General features: G+C 41.9%; 1 protein-coding gene across 2 annotated transcripts; it reads right to left on the reverse strand.

The window, feature by feature from the left end:
• Positions 1-93: 93 nt before the first annotated feature.
• On the reverse strand, positions 94-21,224 carry LOC112233750 (syntaxin-18-like). 2 transcript variants are annotated; one of them, XR_002950793.2, is made up of 12 exons: positions 20,995-21,224; positions 10,859-10,926; positions 9,572-9,687; positions 3,049-3,126; positions 2,892-2,958; positions 2,458-2,573; positions 1,911-2,008; positions 1,703-1,761; positions 1,517-1,586; positions 1,314-1,394; positions 449-1,107; positions 94-366 (listed from the first exon to the last, which is right to left on the reverse strand). XR_002950793.2 is itself a non-coding variant. In XM_024401567.2 (11 exons), the coding sequence occupies exons 1-11, from the start codon at positions 21,145-21,147 to the stop codon at positions 1,012-1,014; spliced, it is 1,002 nt and encodes a 333-aa protein (XP_024257335.1). In that variant the 5' UTR covers positions 21,148-21,224; the 3' UTR covers positions 94-1,011. The 2 variants fall into 2 exon arrangements, 1 of the variants encoding a protein (XP_024257335.1); XM_024401567.2 differs by having other exon boundaries at positions 94-1,107.
• Between the last annotated feature and the right edge of the window lie 5,494 nt (positions 21,225-26,718).

Raw genomic sequence — 26,718 nt, forward strand, 5'->3', positions numbered from 1 at the left:
GCTGAAGTACAATCCATATAATATATCAACTAGTGAAAGTGTGGATTTCTTGCTGTAATTTGGGGAAATAAGAAAAAAAAAAGGAAAATTTCATTCATAAGTAGTGCTTCATTTTATTGGTGATCGGACCAGGTTTTTACACAAGCAGTGTAAGATGCAATGTGAAGTTATACCAACACAAATACTCCCATTGATTGATCATAACCACCATCTTCACACAAACAAAAGGCTTACACGCTCATTGTAACTAACTATTCTTGAAAATATCCCATCTGCAAAAGCTTAGCCTTAACTCATGGTATATTAGTAATTATTAGCCGGGTGGTTTGAGCCCTGAAAGCTGTGGTATGACAAAATATACCACAGCTAAGGGCTGTATCCAGGCACTCCGCGTTGCGCCGTGGATAAGAACAGCCATTAGCCGTGGTATATTGGCCATATCCCACACCCCATCGGGCCTTATTGCTTAATTATCTCATATCTTCTAAATGTGTACATACCATTGAAATAAATACATATGAAAGACCACAAGGGTTTAAAAAAAAACATTTTCTTCATCTCAACAAAGCATAAGTACAATATCAAGATCTCAATACAGAAAGAAAGACTAATAATTCAGAAACCACTTCCATCCTTTGAGAAAGACAGCAGAGGACAGTTGCTGTTGATGCAATAACAAGCATAGTGGTCAGTATGTATGCGATACCGACTGCCCATATATACACAGTGCAGGTGGATGACAGCACTTTGTATTCGGCCAAAAGCGTGCTTTGCTGAACAGGAAGAGTTACCTAGTAACATGCATTTACACTGACTTCTAGTGGCTCGAGTACGGTTGACATGTAGTGAAGTCGTCATCAAAGCACTGGTCTGGGGTCAGTATTCTGGGGGAGGGGGGGTTTAGGAAAAGCTGGTCCTATACCCAACACTCTGTCCATCCAACCATATACTTCAATGTGAAGGGCTAGGCCCGGGCTGATGTCACTTCCTGGTTCTGCCAGGTTCAGGGGGTTAGCTGTCGTACCAATCCAGGAAGAGCAGAGAGAAGGAGCACATGACAAGGAAGAAGAGGATCCAGACACGGAATCCAGCATTGTTTTTGATGGCCTGGAAACAAGTTAAGCGTACAATGAAACATACAGAGCTAAAACAGATCACTGGCTGTGTCGAGCAATCTCAAGAGTCAGTTCTGAATATTTGGTTTTAAAAAATTGTTATAAAAGTTATATCCAATGGAAATCTATAAATACAACAATATACAGTATAATGAGTAGGGCAAACTACTGGGGTTGTTTAGCATAACCTGCCATTACCTCTCGGATGTCCTCGTTTCCCTCTTTAACGTTTTCAGTGGCTCCCACAACTAGCTGATGGATACTGTCGATCTCAGTTTCCTGTGAACAATGCATCGACAGGAAATAAGTAACACACACTAATAACACTTTATTAAGTGGGGTGGGCGTTCTTTTCAATAGAGGCATTTTCCTTCAGGGATGGCCAAATGGAGGTCACTCACTTGCATTAGCACCTTCTCCGCAAAGATCTCCTGGAGTCGCGAGATCTCGACGACCTTGCCCTCAATTTGCCTGAAAGACATTCGGGGAGGAGATTGACTCATCTTTTTCACCTTTGTTTCACCTCAGTCATATCTAGAAATGTAGTGGTAAAAAAAAATGGTCTGAAGGACTGATTAGAGACTCACCTGACTTCATCTACTAGGTTGCTCATCTCACTCACCAGCCTCTGGTTCTCTTGTTCAAACTAGACAGAGTGAAACGCATGTATTGTAAATGCTGTGTAGAATCTGACCCATCAGACAACAACATAAAGGCAATAATATAAGTAACACGGAGAGAGAGAGGGAGAGCACATAGAAGCAGACACAACATCTCTGTTCCATAGTTCCATACCATCTGCATCTCCTCAGGCGAGAGCTCGTCCTCCACACGGCCCTGGCCCTCCTCCCACAGGCTCACGTTGTTCTCAGGTACCTCCGTCACGCTCCGCTCTTCAGGGAGAAAACACAAAGGGAGAAATACACCCCGTCTTCACTTCAAACTCACGCAAACTTCAAGTCACTCCTGTGACTGTCATAGCCATTTACTTTCCGCTCTATCCATTTCCCTTTATCACACAAAGCCACTCCTTTCATAACCATCCCTTTACCTCTACCCAATTTGCTTTATTTTAAATACAGAAGTCAACCATTTTCATTCAAACATTTGAGTTTTAGGCACTTGTAAGATGTCCACGTGCAAATAGCGCTAAATGTCAAATGATTATACCGGCAGTAGTAAATAAATGAAAATCCATGAGAGAATAACATGTTACATGTAGAGATGTGTGGGGCTGTAAATAAAGACAAACACCATGTAAATAGTCGGCTGTAGTGACTCAAAATAGATGTTCTTTCCAGCCAGAGTCTCTTTGGGAACTCGTCTTGGTCTCTGTACTCACCACCACCGCTGCTGCTGCTCTCCTCCTTAGCTGTTTTCTCCTCGCTGTGCTGCTCCGCCGGTGAGCTTCTGTCTACCGCCACCCTACCGTGGTGGTGCTCTGGCTCTAGTCTGGACCTGGAGTAATATCAAAACACCAAAGACAAGGTCAGGCTTCCTAAAAGCCCCCCGAAAAAAACACAAGGCAAGGTTACAGCATATATTATGGAGATAGCTTACTGCCAAAATGTTGTCAATGAATGAAGAATCATTCACAAATAAATGATGTGTTATGAATATACATTTGTCAGAATTCAACTCAACGGTCCCCGAAATCAAGAATTCTGTCAATAAATGAATAACTCAAGGTATTTTGTTCCATAATAGATGTGATTACTTTTAACATTCCATTGCAATTTGTTAAACTTTAAATAAAAATATCTTTAAAACACTCACAGTCTCTTCTTGTCCACCACTCGCTTCACTCTTATAGCCCTCTGCTCGGAGTAAAGCTTGCATACTCCTGCAAACAGGAATGATCAACACAAATCCGATATTGTCGACATTATTACAAAGTACTTACAATATGCACTGACGTCGCCAATGAGCCCACCTCTCAAATATATCTCTATGAGGTCGAGGACCGCCCCCCTGTGCTCTCTGATCTGTGTCGGTATGACCTGCTTCTCGGCTGGAAGGGTGACAATAAAGGACAAAAGGGTTGTTATTATTGTGTATTATACAGTATGTCTCGTCATCATCCAAGATGGCATAGCAGTCAGATGTCCTTTGTCCTCGTCTTGTCGTGTCCCGTGTATATACAGTGGGGCAAAAAAGTATTGTCAGCCACCAATTGTGCAAGTTCTCCCACTTAAAAAGATGAGAGAGGCCTGTAATTTTCATCATAGGTACACTTCAACTATGACAGACAAAATTAGAAAAAAAAATCCAGAAAATCACATTGTAGGACTGTTAATGAATTTATTTGCAAATTATGGTGGATTTTTACTTTTTTTTCTTCTAAAAACTCAACTTCAAAACACTCTCCTGCAACCCGCCTCACCAATTCATTAAAAAAAAGTATTATTGACCTCAAATCTGAAATCCACAACAGAAGCTAGTCAATTCACTGGCTAAGCATGCCTCTCCTTAATGTCAATATGCCTTGTCCATTGCTGTTCTGGTTAGTGTTTATTGTCTTATTTCACTGTGGAGCCTCTAGCCCTGCTCATTATACCTTTTCCAATCTTTCAGTTCCACCACCCACACATGTGATGACATCACCTGGTTTCAATTAAGTTTCTAGAGAATATCTCTCTCATCATCACTCACTGCCTAGGTTTACCTGCACTGTATTCACATCCTACTCTCTGTTTCCAGACGTCCTTGACGACCAATTCTCATAGCTTTTAGCCGTACCCTTATCCTACTCCTCCTCTGTTCCTCTGGTGATGTAGAGGTGAATCCAGGCCCTGCAGTGCCTAGGTCCACTCCTATTCCCCAGGCGCTCTCTTTTGATGACTTCTGTAACCGCAATAGCCTTGGTTTCATGCATGTTAACATTAGAAGCATCCTCCCTAAGTTTGTTTTATTCACTGCTTTAGCACACTCTGCCAACCCGGATGTCCTAGCCGTGTCTGAATCCTGGCTTAGGAAGACCACCAAAAACTCTGAAATCTCCATCCCTAACTACAACATTTTCAGACAAGATAGAACGACCAAAGGGGGCGGTGTTGCAATACTACAATCGAAGCTTGATGCCCTCAATCTCACACAAATGATCAATGAACCTACCAGGTACCACCCCAAAGCCATAAACACGGGCACCCTCATAGATATCATCCTAACCAACTTGTCCTCTAAATACACCTCTGCTGTTTTCAACCAAGATCTCAGCGATCACTGCCTCATTGCATGCATCCGTAATGGGTCAGCGGTCAAGCAAGCACTCCCTGAAACACTTCAGCGAGCAGGCCTTTCTAATCGACCTGGCCCGGGTATCCTGGAAGGATATTGACATCACCCCGTCAGTAGAGGATGCCTGGTTATTTAAAAAAATGCCTTCCTCACCATCTTAAATAAGCATGACCATTCAAGAAATTTAGAACCAGGAACAGATATAGCCCTTGGTTCTCTCCAGACCTGACTGCACTTAACCAACACAAAAACATCCTATGGCGTTCTGCATTAGCATCGAACAGCCCCCGTGATATGCAACTTTTCAGGGAAGTTAGAAACCAATATACACAGGCAGTTAGAAAAGCCAAGGCTAGCTTTTTCAAGCAGAAATTTGCTTCCTGCAACACAAACTCAAAAAAGTTCTGGGACACTAAAGTCCATGGAGAATAAGAACATCTCCTCCCAGCTGCCCACTGCACTGAGGATAGGAAACTCTGTCACCACCAATAAATAATAATAATCCACTATAATTGAGAATTTCAATAAGCATTTTTATACGGCTGGCCATGCTTTCCACCTGGCTACCCCTACCCCGGTCAACAGCACTGCACCCCCCACAGCAACTCGCCCAAGCCTTCCCCATTTCTCCTTCTCCCAAATCCAGTCAGTTGATATTCTGAAAGAGCTGCAAAATCTGGACCCCGACAAATCAGCCAGGCTAGACAATCTGGACACTCTCTCTCTAAAATTATCTGCCGAAATTGTTGCAACCCCTATTACTATCCTGTTCAACCTCTCTTTCGTGTCGTCTGAGATTCCGAAAGATTGGAAAGCTGCCGCGGTCATCCCCCTCCTCAAAGGGGGTGACACTCTAGACCCAAACTGCAACAGACCTTTATCTATCCTACTCTGTCTTTCCAATGTCTTTGAAAGCCAAGTTAACAAACAGATTACCGACCATTTTGAATCGCACCGTACCTTCTCCGCTATGCAATCTGGTTTCAGAGCTGGTCATGGGTGCACCTCAGTTTAGGACGCTCAAGGTCCTAAACGATATCATAACCGCCATCGATAAGAGACATTACTGTGCAGCCGTATTCATCGACCTGGCCAAGGCTTTCGACTCTGTCAATCACCACATCCTCATCGGCAGAGTGGATAGCCTTGGTTTCTCAAATAATTGCCTAGCCTGGTTCACCAACTACTTCTCTGATACTCTAACTTCCGCGACGCATATAAGACCCTGCCCCGCCCCCCTTTCGGAAAAGCTGACCACGACTCCATTTTGTTGATCCCTGCCTACAGACAGAAACTAAAACAAGAAGCTCCCACGCTGAGGTCTGTCCAACGCTGGTCCGACCAAGCTGACTCCACACTCCAAGACTGCTTCCATCACGTGGACTGGGAGATGTTTCGTATTGCGTCAGACAACAACATTGACGAATACGCTGATACGGTGTGCGAGTTCATTAGAACGTGCGTTGAAGATGTCGTTCCCATAGCAACGATTAAAACATTCCCTAACCAGAAACCGTGGATTGATGGCAGCATTCGTGTGAAACTGAAGGCACGAACCACTGCTTTTAATCAGGGCAAGGTGTCTGGTAACATGACTGAATACAAACAGTGCAGCTATTCCCTCCGCAAGGCTATCAAACAAGCTAAGCGCCAGTACAGAGACAAAGTAGAATCTCAATTCAACGGCTCAGACACAAGAGGCATGTGGCAGGGTCTACAGTCAATCACGGACTACAGGAAGAAACCCAGCCCAGTCACGGACCAGGATGTCTTGCTCCCAGGCAGACTAAATAACTTTTTTGCCCGCTTTGAGGACAATACAGTGCCACTGACACGGCCTGCAACGGAAACATGCGGTCTCTCCGTCACTGCAGCCGAAGTGAGTAAGACATTTAAACGTGTTAACCCTCGCAAGGCTGCAGGCCCAGACGGCATCCCCAGCCGCGCCCTCAGAGCATGCGCAGACCAGCTGGCCGGTGTGTTTACGGACATATTCAATCAATCCCTATACCAGTCTGCTGTTCCCACATGCTTCAAGAGGGCCACCATTGTTCCTGTTCCCAAGAAAGCTAAGGTAACTGAGCTAAACGACTACCGCCCGTAGCACTCACATCCGTCATCATGAAGTGCTTTGAGAGACTAGTCAAGGACCATATCACCTCCACCCTACCTGACACCCTTGACCCACTCCAATTTGCTTACCGCCCAAATAGGTCCACAGACGATGCAATCTCAACCACACTGCACACTGCGCTAACCCATCTGGACAAGAGGAATACCTATGTGAGAATGCTGTTCATCGACTACAGCTCAGCATTCAACACCATAGTACCCTCCAAGCTCGTCATCAAGCTCGAGACCCTGGGTCTCGACCCCGCCCTGTGCAACTGGGTACTGGACTTCCTGACGGGCCGCCCCCAGGTGGTGAGGGTAGGCAACAACATCTCCTCCCCGCTGATCCTCAACACTGGGGCCCCACAAGGGTGCGTTCTGAGCCCTCTCCTGTACTCCCTGTTCACCCACGACTGCGTGGCCATGCACGCCTCCAACTCAATCATCAAGTTTGCGGACGACACAACAGTGGTAGGCTTGATTACCAACAACAACGAGACGGCCTACAGGGAGGAGGTGAGGGCCCTCGGAGTGTGGTGTCAGGAAAATAACCTCACACTCAACGTCAACAAAATTAAGGAGATGATTGTGGACTTCAGGAAACAGCAGAGGGAACACCCCCCCATCCACATCGATGGAACAGCAGTGGAGAGGGTAGCAAGTTTTAAGTTCCTCGGCATACACATCACAGACAAACTGAATTGGTCCACTCACACAGACAGCATCGTGAGGAAGGCGCAGCAGCGCCTCTTCAACCTCAGGAGGCTGAAGAAATTCGGCTTGTCACCAAAAGCACTCACAAACTTCTACAGATGCACAATCGAGAGCATCCTGGCGGGCTGTATCACCGCCTGGTATGGCAACTGCACCGCCCTCAACCGTAAGGCTCTCCAGAGGGTAGTGAGGTTCCGCACAACGCATCACCGGGGGCAAACTACCTGCCCTCCAGGACACCTACACCACCCGATGCTACAGGAAGGCCATAAAGATCATCAAGGACATCAACCACCCGAGCCACTGCCTGTTCACCCCGCTGTCATCCAGAAGGCGAGGTCAGTACAGGTGCATCAAAGCTGGGACCGAGAGACTGAAAAACAGCTTCTATCTCAAGGCCATCAGACTGTTAAACAGCCACCACTAACATTGAGTGGCTACTGCCAACACACTGTCAATGACACTGACTCTACTCCAGCCACTTTAATCATGGGAATTGATGGGAAATGATGTAAACATATCACTAGCCACTTTAAACAATGCTACCTTATATAATGTTACTTACCCTACATTATTCATCTCATATGCATACGTTGATACTGTACTCTATATCATCGACTGCATCCTTATGTAATACATGTATCACTAGCCACTTTAACTATGCCACTTGGTTTACATACTTATCTCATATGTATATACTGTACTCGATATCATCTACTGTATCTTGCCTATGCTGCTCTGTACCATCACTCATTCATATATCCTTATGTACATATTCTTTATCCCCTTACACTATGTATAAGACAGTAGTTTTTTTTTTGGAATTGTTAGTTAGATTACTTGTTCGTTATTACTGCATTGTCGGAACTAGAAGCACAAGCATTTCGCTACACTCGCATTAACATCTGCTAACCATGTGTATGTGACAAATAAAATTTGATTTGATTTGATTTGATAGAGTTCAGTGTGTCAAATCGGAGGGCCTGTTGTCCGGGCCTCTGGCAGTCTCTATGGGGGTGCCACAGGGTTCAATTCTTGGGCCGACTCTCTTCTCTGTATACATCAATGATGTAGCTCTTGCTGCTGGTGAGTCTGATCCACCTCTACGCAGGCGACACCATTCTGTATACTTCTGGCCCTTCTTTGGACACTGTGTTAACAACCCTCCAGACAAGCTTCAATGCCATACAGCTCTCCTTCCGTGGCCTCCAACTGCTCTTAAATACAAGTAAAACTAAATGCATGCTTTTCAACCGATCACTACCGGCACCTGCCCGCCCGTCCAGCATCACCACTCTGGATGGTTCTGACTTAGAATATGTGGACAACTACCTAGGTGTCTGGTTAGACTGTAAACTCTCCTTCCAGACACATCAAACATCTCCAATCCAAAGTTAAATCTAGAATAGGCTTCCTTCACTCATGCTGCCAAACATACCCTAAAAACTGACCATCCTACCGATCCTCGACTTCGGCGATGTCATCTACAAAATAGCCTCCAATACCCTACTCAATAAATTGGATGCAGTCTATCACAGTGCCATCCGTTTTGTCACCAAAGCCCCATATACTACCCACCACTGCGACCTGTACGCTCTCTTTGGCTGGCCCTCGCTTCATACTCGTCGCCAAACCCACTGGCTCCAGGTCATCTACAAGACCCTGCTAGGTAAAGTCCACTCTTATCCCAGCTCGCTGGTCACCATAGCAGCACCCACCTGTAGCACGCGCTCCAGCAGGTATATCTCTTTGGTCACCCCCAAAACCAATTCTTCATTTGGCCGCCTCTCCTTCCAGTTCTCTGCTGCCAATGACTGGAACGAACTACAAAAATCTCTGAAACTGGAAACACTTATCTCTCTCACTAGCTTTAAGCACCAGCTGTTAGAGCAGCTCACAGATTACTGCACATAGCCCATCTATAATTTAGCCCAAACTACCTCTTCCCCTACTGTATTTACCTCTTCCCCTGAAATATTTATTTATTTCTACTTCGCACATTTTTCCACTGCAAATCTACCATTCCAGTGTTTTACTTGCTATATTGTATTTACTTCACCACCATGGCCTTAAAAATAAAAATAAAAACTTTACCTCCCTTATCTCACGTCATTTTCTCACATTGTATATAGACTTATTTTTCTATTGTTATTATTGACTGTATGTTTGCTTTACTCCATGTGTAACTCTGTGTTGTTGTATGTGTCAAACTGCTTTGCTTTATCTTGGCTAGGTCGCAGTTGTAAATGAGAACTTGTTCTCAACTTGTCTACCTGGTTAAATAAAGGTGAAATAAAAATGTCCAGTACATGCAACCCAATGGATTCACACACACACACACACACACACACACACACACACACACACACACACACACACACACACACACACACCTTCAGAGCGGAGCTGCTTGATGGCCTCAGAGCAGGTTCTCATGAAGATCTGGGCGTCCTGGTCGATCTGGTCTCGCTCATTGTCTGTCATCCGGGTTAGGTCTGATGAGATGAGACTACAAAACAAACAAAGCAATTGAAAGGAAACAAATCATATTTGGACCCAGGTCTACTGTAAACTAGGTCTGCAGATTCTCTACAGTTAAATCAAAGTGCTAAGCCTATGTTGCCCTCTAGTGGATTCCTACTTTACAGCTCATAGATCATTCCCTCAGTTCAGGATGACTGACATGCTCATTTTTCATTTTCTGTCAAAGAAACCCAGCACCCAGACCTTTCCTGTGTTTGCAGTGTTTAATACATTTAAAAAATCCAAATAAATACTTAAGTCAATTCTATGGGAAGATCACATAATGTACTTCTTCCCATGTAAACTAATATGTTTTAATTTATTACATTTTTAATGCATGTGACAGGTTTTTAATCACACATTTTGTTGGGGGGGGGGGCTAATAGATCCAAATTGATGGCTCTAAACTAAGGCAAGAAAATGTGAAAACGTTTTTCAAGGCCCGCCCTGCGAGCGCGCACACACTGCCCTCGGGGCCTTGACCAGATGAAGCCTATGATTAGTCCCAGGGCGTGATTTGCTCTTCACTTGGTTGCAGCTCAATTATTCCACCCAATTAGACTGAGTCTCCAAAAGACCACCCCACTCGCTACTGACCTTGTGCCAGCGCCTGCCTTTCCCAACCACCCACCTCAATTAGACCAGTCAGACCTTAGAGCCTGCAACACAGCCTGCAGTCAACTCTGTAGACAGACAGAGACAGACAGACCAGACAGACCAGACCAGACCAGACCAGACCAGACCAGACAGACCAGACAGACCAGACAGACCAGACAGACCAGACCAGACCAGACAGACAGGACAGACGCTCCGCCCACTTTAGCCCCTAAGCCTATATAACTACTGCTTAGGCTTATGGTGATTAGTTAATGCCATCTACTTCTTTGACAATGAAGGCTCTAGGGTTGAGAAGGTTAAAACCTTTTTTGGATCCTTTATGAGACTGATGTTTCAAAGAGGAAAAAGCTCAATCAAGTTGTCAAAAGGTTAGATACATCCCATTCCACGTGGAGGTCGAGCTGAACCTTTCCTGGAGGATTTTCTTTAGGACAAACATGTGAAAAGGGATTAGCCCTACATCTTATAGCCACATGAAAGTCACCGTTGAAAACAGACAGTCAAAAGGGCAGGGTTTGGTGACCTGAGACGAGGATTACCTTCCAGCATTCACATAGTCCTTCCTGTGCTGCAGCAGAAAGTCTTTCAGCTTGGTGATGTTGGAGATCTGTCAAAATGAAGAGAAAACACATTAGAGAAGTCTATCAATGTCTTCATGTCTCGCTCTCTATTTGTGGGCCACATCTCTTTTCCTCTTCATGATTTTGTCCCTGTCATGTCTTAAAGTAATGATGGACTGTCATTTCTCTTTGCTTATTTGAGCTGGTCTTGCCATAATATGGACTTTGTCTTTTACCAAATAGGGCTATCTTCTGTATACCACCCTTTTCACAACACTACTGATTGGCTCAAACGCATTAAGAAAGAAAAAAATTCCACAAATTAACAAGGCACACCTGTTAATTGAAATGCATTCCAGGTGACGAACTCATGAAGTTGGTTGAGAGAATGCCAAGAGTTTGCAATGCTGTCATCAAGCCAAAGGGTGGCTACTTTGAAGAATCTCAAATACAAAATATATATAACACTTTTTTTAGTTACTAAATTATTCCATAGATGTTATTTCATAGTTTTGATGTCTTCACTTTTATTCTACAATGTAGAAAATAGTAAAAAAATAAAATAAAGAGAAACCCTTGACTCAGTAGGTGTGTCCAAACTTTTGACTGGTACTGTATGCATGTATGTATATAATTATTATTATTATTTTTACACATTTTCTCCGCTCCTGACTGCATGTGCTGCCATAGAAATAGAATGAATAGAACGGGTGTCCCCATTCAAGTCAATAATAGCAGAATGGGTGGACTGGTAGCCATTATGAGTGTATCCATAGGAACAACGCTAGGTTGAAGATGACAATATTACATGTCTCGCACAGCCGAATGCTGCAAAGACGTCTGAGAGGTTGGTGGATTTCATTCATTCACTGGTAGACCAAAGAGTTAGTTTCAGGCCCTGCTTGCAGGTCTCAAGTTAGGCCTTCCTTTAAAATGACCAAACTTAGCAGTCATTGACTGTGACAGGCCACCTTGTCCATCTGTCTCGCTCTATCCATTCTGAATTTTACAAATTAATATTTGTTTACCGCAGGACATACCAAATTCAAACTGGCAATTTTCTTGTTAGCCTAGCTCATGTAAATAAAATTATACTCTTCTATACACTGTTGCTCCCTGACAGAAAACATTTAAATACGCCTGAAATGTAGAATCTGTCGACTATGTATCACAGATAAAATGTCCGGGAAGATGTGTGCACAGGAAAACCAGAGGAAACTCTGTGGAATCCAATATTTGCTCCTATAATTCGGTTAACATCGAAAAACCCTTAATTGCTTCCCCATCCACAGAGTGGAGCGCAAGAAGGACAGACTACACACACAGCAGGCTCTGTTTGTGAAAATATAGGTATTTTTTTCTTATGAGAGAATCCAGACAAGCGCCATGTTGAAAATGACACAATGAGTTCGACTGTGACAGAGACCCAGGGCGAGCGGGATTATTTTTCTAAAGCCAAACTACGCCGTCTTCGGTCCAGTTTTTTTCTTCTAATGACCGTAATTACCAAATTGCTGCAGTGGTAAAAGCACGACCTGGGTCTTGGTCTCTAATGGCGACTCTAAAAATATCAACGAGAAGAAAACGACAGGACTTTGAAAAGAAAAGGTTAAAAATAAAAAATAAAATACAGAGCTACAATTTGCTTGAAACCCATCACCTCTCCTAGGAAGCAAATAAGCATAGATGACTCGAGGTGTGACATTGCTTCAGAGCAATTAGAACAGAGCAGGTTTAAGATAACCGAGTAAAGGGCTGTGGCAGTGAGTCGACCCTTGTAATAATACAATTATCAGGGGTCAAAAGTTAATCGTTGTTCAGAGCACTTGTGAAGGGGTTGAGTGAAGCACAATGTTCCCATGGTTGAAAGGCAGGAGTGTGTTGTTGTCTGCTGTCTGTGTTGTTGTCTGCTGTCTGTGTTGTTGTCTGCTGTCTGTGTCGTTAGATTCAAGATGAATGCCCTGTCTGGGATATGCAACTCCAATCCTCGGGGGCCTGAGTGTCTTTATTTTCCTCTTCTCCCAGACACTGACTATATAAAATCGCAGCTATAAACCCATATCATGCTATTTTGGCCTGCACTAGATTACTAATGTGCTATTTGAAATAATGGGCTACATTCTGCTTTTGTATCACACCTTCTCACCAGCAGGTAGCAATAGGCTGCCAGTATTGGAGCCCCACTGGCTTTCAGGAGAGAACAGAGGAGAAGAGAGAAGATGTCAAGAGTGCTGGTTTGGGGGGGGTTGATCTGTCTCCTGTGTGTATACATTTGGGCTCAGATTCCCACTGCAACCTCCAGGGTTTGCAGGGGGTCACCGGGATCAATTGCTCTTGTAACTTAAGACTCTAAAGAGCTAGTAATACCTAAACAATGAGGAAGGGGGTAGCCTTGTGCTTGCGGCTGGAGGAGAGTGTGTGTGTGTCCCTGCCAAAGTATGCGAATGTATATGAAATGTGCTTGTGCGCGTATGTTGTGTTTGGAGCGAGGCAGCAGGAGGAGACAGTCTGCCGGGCTACATCTAATCTCATCATCATCAAGGACCCCCACTTTATCTTCTCACTCTCTCCTGCCCCTCAGCCTGTACGAAGCGCAAACAAACCATCACAGTGCATTATTATAAAAATGTTTAAAAAAGACTTAGTCAGCTGATTTTTTCTTAAGTCAGTCTGGGTAGGCTCTTTATTTGACTAAAACCAGGTAACTGAGACAATTTGATAATGATCACCCAGACTCCATTGCTTGACCCCGAGCTGTCCATTTTGAAGCCTGTCCAAATCTGATTTGAGATCTATAGACTATAACTAGCCTAATTGTTCAAAGAAGACACAATGAGAAACACTTAAAGCTCTATGCAGTGGAGGGGACGTCGCCACATTGATTTTTTTCACTGCATTTACTCTTGAGTATTAGAAATGGAGATTTCTGGTCAGTCACAGCAATGCAGTCAATAATCTACACTCGCATTCAAAGGCAATCTAGGCGCTTTTTTAAAAAAAATTGTCAAAGAATGTGCATGTTGTAGGGTAATAATCTGGACTACAGCAAACATTCCTAAACATCTCAGATTTCAAAAGAAATAGAGAAAAATACATTAAATACCAAAATAAGTTTTATTGTTTTAGTTAAAACTAGGCCTATAAATACTGCGGTGTTCCCATAGCAGACTCACGGCGTCAGGATGATACCGGATGTCACTGTTTTCAATGAGATGACGACAGCAAATTCTGCCACAAAATACCATCCACTGGGTCCACTTTGTGGTTCAAAGTGCTTTATTTATTCAGTTAAAAATGTTGGCCGTAAGTTAGCGTGTTCTTCTAACCAGCTAGCCAGGCCAACTGCCAAGAAATGTACGGTAGTCCACGAGTTTTCATGCCATCCAAGCGGACTTTTTTGAGTTACATACTTCAACGCAGCACAAAGTATAAGTTTAACGAGGAGACCACTGTCGTTCTCCTGTTGCTCTAATGTCAGATGTAGAGTTTTTGCCCTCGACAAGTAAATTGTTTCTGAAAACTCAACAGCAGCATCTTGTTTTGCAAATGCATCCAAGTTGTGCACATCACTGTATTTAAAAACATTATTTTCCTTTTGAACGTGTTCACTTGATGAACAAAGGCTCTGAGGTTTATCCTGTTCAAAGCAGCGCTCTCTCCTGACTACAATGGATGCGAACAATGTCAATTTTCGAGCTTCATTGAGAATGAAAGGAATTGGGAACACATCAGACTTCCCCTCAGAACCTCTACCCCTTCACTTATTTTAGCCCAGTCTTTGTTTTGAACTTTAATGGAAAACATGACTAACAAACCTGAATGTTGTGTTGTTTGTTGGGTAGTTGAGCAACACTAATGTTTGGTTTTGTTGCACTTCAGGGATTCATTGATGATACACACAGATGGACACATTCCCCTCGAGGCCTGTGTATATGGTGCCCACGGTAGAAAAGACTAGATTAAACTAATGTAGGCTACCCAAATGCAAATGTTAACTGGTAATTAGGTTTGTCTAATTCTTTGACACATGTTCAATGTTTATCGTGTCTTTGTGAAAAAGGTTTGTACGGAACAAGTGATGAGGTGAAAATATATTTTTTAAATGAAGTAAGCTTTTATGCAACACCTTTTTGTTTGTCCTATTACAAAAGCCCTGAAATAGTTTACAATTGTTTTGAGAAAAGTCACTTTCCCCTCTAAGGTTTGTTCTGGTTGTCCCTGAGCCTGAGAGTGGATGTTCCCTAGTTTGTGATTGAGGACATTTTTCTGCCTATTTTAATACAGATATGTTAAATAATAACCTAATTGAGAATGTTTGAGTAATCAATTATCCTATTGATTACATATTGTCTTATGTGACCTAGGCCTATTTGTCAAGGAATGAGCCTCATTGCTTAATTAAATAATGACGTTATGGCTCATATCAATCTGAATTTTGCCTATAAAGCCTGTCTCTCTGAAGCAGTACAGTATTTTTGTTACAATTACACTGTTTAGTCTGCCAAGTATCTGGATTTCATCTCGCTGCCCCCTAAGTTTGACACTCGTCCACAGACATGTGTTTGTGCATTTACGTCTCCATATTTTACATTTTACCAAACTGGCAAAATCCCCTTTCTTGAAATGTCTGTGGGGAAAAGCTAGATAAGATTGTATTCCGCACTTGCATTTGATGCCTCAAAATTATATTTTCCTGGCCTCCGTGCGAAAACAGAGCAGAGATTAAACCAACTGGTAAAGACAGTGTTTAGCAGGACATTCAGATCAGGTAAATCCCCTCAAATCCCAACCTGATGGTGAGAGAATGCAGTTGAGTGAGTGAGAGAAATATAGATATATTTATAAAAAAATAAAAACTTTGTGGGAGATAAGACTAGTGAGACTACAAAACATAAATCACTGATCATGACAGCGGATGCAGGTTCATGGCAATTATTGTGGGATGACATGCAAAAACTTGCTCTGTGTCAAAAGGGAGAAGAGGAAGCAAATGGGGTGAAGAGATGTTCAAATTAGGTGTGTGATTCTCAGGTAATGGGGCCAACAAATATAGCCTAGGCTTGTACCTTATCTCTTAGCCTAACAGTTAGACTATGGCTTTCTATTTTTAGAGCAGCTACATTCCATCAAAGCATCACATTTACTGCCCTGTGTAAGCACTTCAAATCCTTAGATTTTGACAGAAAGTGTTTTTCCCCCAATAGGAGAGACTGTTTTAGGGAATTTCTCAGACATTGACAGTTCACTTGCGAACAGAAAAATAAAGTCTGAAAATGCACCCAGGTTATCAAAATGTAACTCAATGTTTTGAGAATATACCAGATTATAATTTCCATTTCAAAATACGCCATGAGAGGGCAACCCCTACCTCGCTCGAGTTGGGTAATAAACACATTTCTAAGTGCTGACTGATCACCTCACTTTTCGGACATTCAAAGAAAACACAGTAAAAAGCAGTCCATTGTGGAACGGCGCTCCTGATTTGAACAATTTCGGGGTGACATCCTGCATTTAAACACGAGAAGAGCAGCCTGCTGTGGAGATGAGGAGGAGAGTGGTGAAACTGAGATCACAGTGCCCCAAACCGACCCCTGAGGTAAAAGATTCATTCCCTCCCGATCACCGCACCCCAGACACTTACTAGCCGCTCTTACTAGTCCATCAAGCATTTTGCTTCGCCATAAAAAAGGTTCACTTGCTGCAAAGGGTAAAGTTTTAAGAGAAAAAAAACAACCCATACATGCTACTTTATATTTGTTTACTTTGAAGTTTTTCCTCCCTATCTGTTTTGTGAAGTGTCACTGGGAACTGAGAAGGCAGTGCATGTCTTGGAGGGCGCCCACATATGTTCAGCATTAGGGGCCGGCCGTCAACATTGTTACTTGGGACCTAATTTAATGTTTTCTCTGCTTTGATCTTCCACCTTTAATCACTGGCTCTTGGGAGGATCGGCTTTCCTCAAGAAATTGTTAGAAAGCTGAAAGAAAATGTTATTGCAGCATGTTTATGGAATCAAACATGTGAAGAGAGGGCTCGCACACAGAAAAAAAATGGATCCTGTATCTGAAGTCTCACAGAGAAAAGGATGAGGGGGTGGGGGCAGATGAAAACCACCACATAACTGTATGCAGTGAGGACATTCCAAAATTTCTATTTCTCCAAACATTGGTTCACCAAGATCGTTTCAGATGATATCGGTAGCACAGGGGAGACAGCGGGAGGGTGGGGGCCCAGGGTCGGGGGGTGGGCACCACAGGCTAGGTTTGAGTTTCCTCAAATCAGCATCCCTGCTTTCATTAAACCATCATTTCCAATATCGTTGCAACAGGGGTGCGAGAGGCATAACAAAGCATAGTTGTGTGGAGCTGAGTGACTGGGCTTGTTTCTCCTGGCTATGGTTGGTGGGGACATCAGGTATGGATCAAGAGCTGATGTCCCTGGGGAAATCCAGAGGAGTTCTTCAAGGTGCCTTTGATAGGGCTTGTATCCATGATACTCACTTCTGCATAGTGCTCACGCTGCATGTGGCGCACTTATTCTATTTGCCAGTCGCTTTCAATGAGTCCTCTTTATTTCTACACCAATGATGGGTCGCGACTATGTGGTGGTGAGAGTCTGAAAGTCCGGGAAGACCACAGATCTAGATCCACAGATCTATCCCCAACCTAATGCATTTGAATGACATGTAAGAAAAAAGAGGAAGATGTGTGTGGGGGGGGTGGAAACACAGCCTCTCATCAGGACGGTCCATCACTGGGTGTTTCATATTAGGCTAACATTGGAACTGGCTTTAATCAAGGAAGGCCCACAACTTTTTCAGACTCCAGCCACCCAAGCCAGACTGTTCTCTCTGCTACCTCACAGCAAGCGGTACTAATGCACTAAGTACTAAGTCTGGAATCAACAGGACCCTGAACAGCTTCTACCCCCATGCCATAAGACTACCAAACGAGACAGGTTATAGCTAATTAAATGGCTACCCGGAGTATCTGCATTGACCCAATTTTTACACTAACTCTATGCACATACACTGGACTCGACCCACAAATACTTACCCTGCCAACCCAACACACACTACATACTGTGCATTCGGCAAAGTATTCAGACCCCTTCACATTTTGTTACGTTACAGCCTTATTCTAAAAAAAATTAAAAAATGTATTTAAAAAAATAAATAATCCTCAGCAATCTATACACATTACCCCATAATGACAAAGCGAAAACAGGTTAAGAATTTTTTGCAAATGTATTAAATATTTTTTTAAACAAATACCTTATTTATATAAGTATTCAGACCCTTTGCTATAAGACTCAAAATTGAGCTCAGATGCTTCCTGTTTTCATTGAACATCCTTGAGGTGTTTCTACAACTTAGAGTTCACCTGTAGTAAATTCAATTGATTGGACATGATTTGGAAAGGCACACACCTGTCTATATAAGAACCCAGAGTTGACAGTGCATGTCAGAGAAAAAAAACAAGCTATGAGGTCGAAGGAATTGTCCGTAGAGCTCTGAGACAGGACTGTGTCGAGGCACATATCTGGGGAAGGGTACCAAAACACATGACAGCCTGCTTGGAGTTTGCCCAAAGGCACCTAAAGACTCTCAGACCATGAGAAACAAGATTCTTTGGACTGATGAAACCAAGATTGAACTCTGGCCTGAATACCAAGTGACACATCTGGAGGAAACCAGGCACCGCTCATCATCTGGCCAATACCATCCCTACGGTGAAGCATGGTGGTGGCAGGATCAGCAGCAGGGACTGGGAGACTAGTCAGGATCGAGGGAAAGGAACGGAGCAAAGCATAGAGAGATTCTTGATGAAAACCCGCTCCAGAGCGCTTAGGACCTCAGACTGGGGTAAACGTACACCTTCCAACAGGATAACGACCCAAGCACACTGCCAAGACAATACAGGAGTGGCTTCGGGACAAGTCTCCGAATGTCCTTGAGTGGCCCAGCCAGAGCCTGGACTTGAACCCCATCGCACATCTCCGGACAGACATGAAAATAGCTGTGCAGCAATGCGAGAAACTCCACAAATACAGGTGTGCCAAGCTTGTAGCGTCATACCCAAGAAGACTGGAGGCTGTAATCACTGCCAAATGTGCTTCAACAAAGTACTGGGTAAAGGGTCTGAATACTTATTTTGTATTTTTTTATATAATTTCTAAAAACCTGTTTTTGCTTTGTCATTATGGGATATTGTGTGTAGATTGATGAGGAAAAATACAACTTCATCCATTTTTGAACAAGGCTGTAACGTAACATAATGTGGGAAAAAAATAAAGGGGTCTGAATACTTTCTGAATGCACTGTATGCCCACAAACACATATGCATACTGATTCCACACACTTTCCCACTCCGCACATACGCTGGTACTGTCTATTTTCTATCCTGTTGCCCAGTCACTTTACCCCTACCTACAGTGCATTCAAAAAGTACTCATATACCCTCCACTTATTCCACATTTTGTTGTGTTACAGCCGAGCAGATGGGCTGAGAACGGAGAGGAGAAAAAAACCCAAGGAAATCAAAAGATGTCAAATCCCTTTAGATAAGTTCTCAAACACGGCAAAAAGACAACACAATATGATGCCCTGACACCGTATTAATTCAGCCACTTACTTAGTTAACTAGTAAGTAAAACATTTAGGGGTCATGTTAACGCAGAATTCTTCATTTTTCATGCAGGATTTTTTTTTCTAAACACATAATACATATCTTGCTGCGTTTTGTAAACGCAGATCTAAAATGCTTCTTATTGTAATTTCTGCTCGGCATCAGACTAATTTTGTGCTTGCACTAAAGTATTTTCTGTGAAGAAAAACTATAGTTGTATATCTGATAACTCTATTGAAGCAACAACAAAAAACCACGACTTTCAATATAAAATGTGACCCCTGTCAATACACAGCTGGACTCGACTGCTCCTGCTTTCCCCAGTTGTGCTATTTACAAACAAACACGTGACTGGCTCAACTGTTCCTGGGAACTATGGTAAGCTTCATAATGCAAAATAATGTGACAGGTGAAATGAAGAACGCAATCGGTTTTATCTTCTAACATATTGCACAAGTTGATGGCAGGTATTTCCTAAAAAAGTAGCTACAAGTAGTAAAATGTATAGAAACATTTCAAAACAGTATTGAAAAAACATCCTGTGGCTATTTCCAAATACACCCAAGCCTAATATTTGCCCATTATTATTTTCAAACGTCTTCAAGCTCTGTCAAATTGGTTGTTGATCATTGCAAAACAAAAACATTTACAGGTCTGGCTATAGATTTTTAAATAGATTTATGTCAAAACTGTAACTCGGCCACTCGGGAACATTCAGTCTTCTACATCTCCAGTGTAGATTTGGCCTTATGTTTTAGGTCATTATCCTGCTGAAAGTTGGATTAATCTCCCAGTGTCTGGTGGAAAGCAGTTTTCCTCTAGGAGTTTGCCTGTGATTGGCTCCATTCCGTTTTTTTTATTCGCGACGATTACAAGCATACCCATAACCTGATGCTGCCACACCTATGCTTGAAAATATGGAGAGTGGTACTCAGTAAACCGAATTGTGCTCAATAATATGTTAGTCTCATGAACCACAACGACATGAGGCAACAGTCCAACAATCTGTGACTGTCCACTTTTGCGCAGAAAATGTGTAGCTATCTAGCTAGTAGAATACACTGACGGTATGTAAGCGATCTGGAACGCACCACTAACCTGTCAAATGCAAAAAGTAGTAGGTGGTTAGCTAAGTTACATGCCAAGTTCTGAACGTTTGAGCAAAGTATTATTGTTTACTTAGAAGTCGATATAAGTAGCGAGCACATCATAGACCTAGGCCTTTTTAGATAGCTGGCTAGTTGTTAGCTAACGTTAGGTGTTAACTTTCACGACTTCCAGATACATTTGACTAATGTCGTTAGCACGCTAGCCTCTGACTCGGCTAACGTTATCTAACTGACGAGCTAGCTAGCTACCATTAGCTATAACGGCACGCGAACTCTATCAATCTCCATCTCTACACAACTGTTATTAAAATACATTAGCTACATTAACTAACGTTAGCTAGCAAGGCGAACGTTAGCCTGTGCAGTGAATGTCACTCACCACTTCCTTCGCCTTGAGAGAAAATCCATGTTTGGGTCTGCTCTTCTTGAAGATTTCTTCTTTAGGCAAATCAAACCCTACTCCGATAGCTTTATTTCGTGTTTTTACCGTTTTGACACTGGCTTTGAACAGTACAGTTATATCAACAGCCATTTCTGTCAGTAGCACGGCAGCACACGCCACTGTCAACAGCGACACGTCACCACATTCAACGTCATATTTTTGCGACGTATGGGTGCGTTCGAAACATGCATGGTTGGCCACTTTAGTGACAATGCCGGAGATGCCGGTGTTTGGAGGATATATTGGCAGGATGTTGTTAGGCCCGAGACTAAGTCGATGGTCGGCAAACCGTGCAAATATATCCTCCAAACACCGGGTTCGAAGGCATTATTACTTTTATACAAAAGGTTACCAACATATTCAAATAATGATTGACATATTTTCATTTAAAAAATGTTATTTTGTTGAATTTATTCATAGTATTTTATCCTTCCACATGATACAGTCCTGACACAAATTTAGGGTTGCTACCCAAGCCATTCGTTCTATCGATTCAGTTGCCAGAGCTGCGACCCAGTTGTTCAGTCTTTTTGTTTTGTATCTATGGATGCGACCCAGTCATTCGTTCTAAATGTTCCATTGCCATACTGGCTGCCAACGTTCTTATCCCTTGCTTGCTAGCTAGCCAACTACAGTTAATTTACAGTCATGTCAAACAGTGCCGCCAGAATAACAACAGTAGCTGCATTTGCATTTGTTTAAACCTGTTTTCTAGTGAGATTTATTTCAACGCATCCATTACAATGAGCTAATGAGGCGCAATTTCGCCTGATATAGAAAATGTGATCCTTCATCAGGACACTATTTTTCAGAGGAGCTAGCCAACAACACAGCTAACACAATCACTTCAAACTGAAGCTGGAAAGAATGCAAACTAGCTGCACTTCATTTTGTTTTACCTTTTTTAATTTACATTTATTTGTATATATCCATAAAAATGCCTGTCTGTCTCATCCAGACTGCCTACACGTTCATTACTATGGGACAGCTGGAGATCAATTTGAATATTGAAACACTGTTGCAAATGTCGGAGAGACAGATAGCAAGGTTTATACACAAACTAAATGTTAGTGTGCAATGTGAGATAATGTCTAGATGCTTTTTAGAGTGGAGATCAAGTTTATAAATTGCCTGGCTGGGCTGATGAGACAGTGGATTGCGCAGTCAGATGGAACAAAGTAAATAAGCGGGAATGTGGTTTTAACCAACCAGTATTCAGGATTAGAACCACCCGTTGTATCATTAAGCACAGATACTGTAGAACAATGAGTTATAAAAAATATTTGACACGTGTGCAGCATTCCAGTAAAAGACTATCGAGGGATCAAAAGTGCAACAGAAAAATAATAAAATGAATAGCATGTATTTCACCCCAATATTATGTGGAAGAGTTGCTCACTATTATGCAAGGGTGGTTTTAATGTTTAGAATGTACATTAACCACATTTAAAAATTGATGAATACATTTTGCTAAAGCATAGACCAAGCTAACAATTCTAGGGAGATAATGTTTTTGTAATGTTATCTGTAATGTTCCCCTAATGTTTGAGTCTCCAGTTTTCTGTTAGTTAGGGGAACATTCTATTTATGATAGCTAAAAACCTTCTGAGAACCTTTTTTAGCAGGTTTTGGTGTTAGAGTTAGGAGAACATTGCCTTAATGTCAAGCCAAACTTATCTACAATGTGGTTACAATGTTCTGAGAATAGACATGTTTCGTGGGAATGTTGCAAGAACATTTCTGTGTATCAGTTGTCAGGACGTCGCCTGATGGTCCCAAAGAAACGTCCCAAAAACTCACTACACATCACATCTTGTTACTGTTGCCAAGCCCTGATTTGTGAACCACTGATCTATTCACAGCTCTTTTTGTCTGTTGGCAAGGGATACTCACACACACACACATACTGGACAGGGCCTCACTATATTGGCCCAATAAGCACATACCCTAATGATATCCCTTATTGGCACAGTGGTTATGGTGTTTGTCATGGGGGCTGTTGGCCTGGGTTTGAGTCACCCTACTCTCACATTCTTAGCAATATACTGTATGTTCATGTCATTATTTCACAACAGTTACAACACACCTATCTGATATAATTCAAATGGTTTCTCATTGAAAAATATGGGAATTGGTAGAATTCTAGATAGCTGAGCATCTCAGAGAACTCTCTATCGTCTTTTTGAAATCCACACCACAAATACCACATAGAACAAACATGTGTCTCAAGGAATCATCAGCTCTCGTCATTGCATTTCTATCTGTAACGTTCCTAATTTGTTGCCGAAACATGGCCCAGGTGGTAGTGTGTCTTCCTGATAGAAACATACCCAGAACATGGTTGCCATATTCTCAGAATACCAGAAATGTGTACATTTACAGTAGCATATTTGTACTTTCTCACATTTGCCATTTAAGCAATGATGATACCAGTTATACCAAAACAATACACAACACAGAGTTTCACAAAATTGCAACAGAATATATTACGGCAATATATTACTTTTATGAGTAACAGAGCTATAACGAGTTACTGTCTTCAAATATTGTAATATTATTAGTTACTTTTTCAAGTAACCCGTATATTACTTTCAGATGCATATCTCTACCGGCGTGTTATATACATAAAAAAAAGAGAAATCTATACACATTATGCTAATATACAAAGATGCATAAATAATATTTCCAGATAAACAATCAAAATGTGAGACTCCCCTAGTAGCTCTTGAACCAAGGTCACCAGAACCAACAACAAACACCCTAACCACTGTCCCAATAAGGGACACAGTATATCTAAGCCCTGTGCTTATTGGGCCAGTATTTTTTTTTTTAAATTTTACGTAACCTTTATTTAACTATATTTAACCAGAATAAACCAGAAACCATCCTCCTTAGGCACTTGTTTAGATCTGAAACAACTTGATAGGTGCAAGCAATAGGGAGAATGCACTTTGAAGTACTGTAAATCGTAGCTGTGCTAAAAGTACACTCCAGAAAAACATTTTATTGATCATATGGATTCAGGAGTGTCATTTAAACAGGTTCATAAGCATTTCTAGAACATTAATATCTTAAGATCTGAGAACATGGTAACCAGATTGTTGCTAGCTTGGCAACCAGGCTACCAGGCTACCAGGCTAGGAATTCAGGCAATTGACAAAGAGTTTCAGTGCTGCTGTAGGATTCTTACCTAAGTACACTGTAGAATTTTGAATGCTGAAGTCATTTAATTGCTAAGGTATGTGATGTATACTTAAGTGCATATTTGGACGTTGTAAATGTTTGACATACACCAATACAGATATTTATTTTAAAAATGACACTACTACGCTACCAAGTTCAGTAAAACTAACATAATGTCCTGTCTAGACGGATGTAGTAATTTGTATATAATATTTCTCACTTGGGTTGGCACCTAGATGTAAGTGTAGGAGCCCAACGTGTTGAATAAAATACTGTTATTTGCTGTGCGGTTTGCTCATTTCCTTTGTTAGTGTTGTGCCAAACAGTAGAGTGGTGCGAGTGTCTCCTCTTCTGCAGCTTCAGCACTCAGCACTCAGCTGCTTTACTCATATCTCATATGTTTTTCCCCCTAAAGGAGTCTGCACTGTAAAAAAACATTTAGCTGGCTTTACTTTTACTTTAAAAAAAAAATTAGGTAACAATTTATATCAGCTTTTTGAGTATTTCCAACATAAGGTGTTCTTTGTGTATAATATACTTAGCTTTTGGTGTTTCACAAACACTAATATATTGAGTCCAGCATATTTGTTGTTGCTGCTGAGATCCAACTTAATTTGATCAATTCCAAAATTATTATTATTCATAACATCTACTTCGTCTTTTTGATCAGTTAATTTCAGTGATCATGTCTTAATGTTTGTAAAAAAAAATGTTTGTCTTCAATTATTTGCCTTTTTCCCCCACTTAAGCAGGCATTTCTGAACACAGCTCTCATTCCACTAGTAGTCAGTGGAGGTAGAACTGAAAGCATTTTTTGATGCTGCATGTGCCTTTAGCATTAAAGGTTGTGTGCGGTTGTGCCAATGAGCTTGTTGTTGATGGTGGGACTGGGGGGTCTCATCTTTGAATGTCAATTTGCCGGATGGTTTTGATATCCATTCATCATGACCCGTTACACCATAGCATTGTTGTAGTCGAGTCATTAAACCTCCAGTCCAAGTCGAGTCCCAAGTCTCCTGTGCTCGAGTCGGGTCAAGAGTCCCTATGGCTAAGTCCGAGTTAAGTTTGAGTCCAATTTCGAGTCATCAATGGTCGAGTCACGAGTCAAGTCATGAGTCTCTATGGCTGAAGTCCGAGTCCCAGTGGTCCAAGTGCTTAAGTCTGAGTCACTGGGTCTGTTTAACAAAAAATACCATATTAACATTGGTTTGTGTGCACATATATATATTTTTTAACTTTTGGAAGCAAAACAACTGATTCTGTGTACTTTAGACATATTTGGTAGTTTTGTTTACTGCTGTTTTTTTGTTTGCTTATACTGCCGGCTTGCTGGTTCGATGCTTGTCTGTTTCTAAATTCACACTTTAATTGATTTGGCCTGGATTTGGTAGAGAAAATCTGCTTAGCAAAGACTAGTGGCGGGCTAGCGGGAAGATTTTTATGTGACCATTGAAGTCAAGCAAAGATTTTCCTCTGGTCATAATTGCCCGCAAACAAATAATAGCCTATGAAACAAAGAAGTCCTTCATACACAGGCTCACACACATTTTATTTTAATATAATTACACTACCATTCAGAAGTTTGAGGTCACTGGGCCCACTGTCCATTAAAATATCATCAAATTGATCAGAAATAGACTGTAGACATTGTTAATGTTGTAAATGACTATTGTAGCTGGAAACAGCTGATTTTTAATGGAATATCTAAATGGGCGTACAGAGGCCCATTATCAGCAACCATCACTCCTGTGTTCCAATGTGTTAGATAATCCAAGTTTATCATTTTAAAAGGCTAATTGATCAATAGAAAACCCCTTTGCAATTATGTTAGCACAGCTGAAAACTGTTGTTCTGATTGAAGAAGCAATAAAACTGTCCTTCTTTAGACTAGTTGAGTATCTGGAGCATCAGCATTTGTGGGTTTGATTGCAGGCTCAAAATGTCCAGAAACAAAGCACTTTCTTCTGAAACTCGTCAGTCTATTCTTGTTCTGAGAAATGAAGGCTATTCCATGCGGGAAATAGCAAGAAACTGAAGATCTCGTACAACGCTGTGTACTACTCCCTTCACAGAACAGCGCAAACTGGCTCTAACGAGAATAGAAAGAGGAGTGGGAGGCCCCGGTGCACAACTGAGCAAGAGGACAAGTACATTAGAGTGTCTAGTTTGAGAAACAGATGCCTCACAAGTCCTCAACTGGCAGCTTCATTAAATAGTACCTGCAAAACACCAGTCTCAACGTCAACAGTGAAGAGAAGACTCCAGGATGCTGGCAGAGTTCCTCTGTCCAGTGTCTGTGTTCTTTTGCCTAACTTAATGTTTTATTTTTATAGGCCAGTCTGAGATATGGCTTTTGCTGATAATGGGCCTCTGTAGATATTCCATAAAAAATCTTCAGTTTCCAGCTACAATAGTCATTTACAACATTAACAATGTCTGCAGTCTATTTCTGATGAATTTGATGTTTTTTTAATGGAC

This window comes from Oncorhynchus tshawytscha, linkage group LG02 (genome assembly GCF_018296145.1).
Source record: "Oncorhynchus tshawytscha isolate Ot180627B linkage group LG02, Otsh_v2.0, whole genome shotgun sequence".
NCBI lineage: Eukaryota > Metazoa > Chordata > Actinopteri > Salmoniformes > Salmonidae > Oncorhynchus > Oncorhynchus tshawytscha.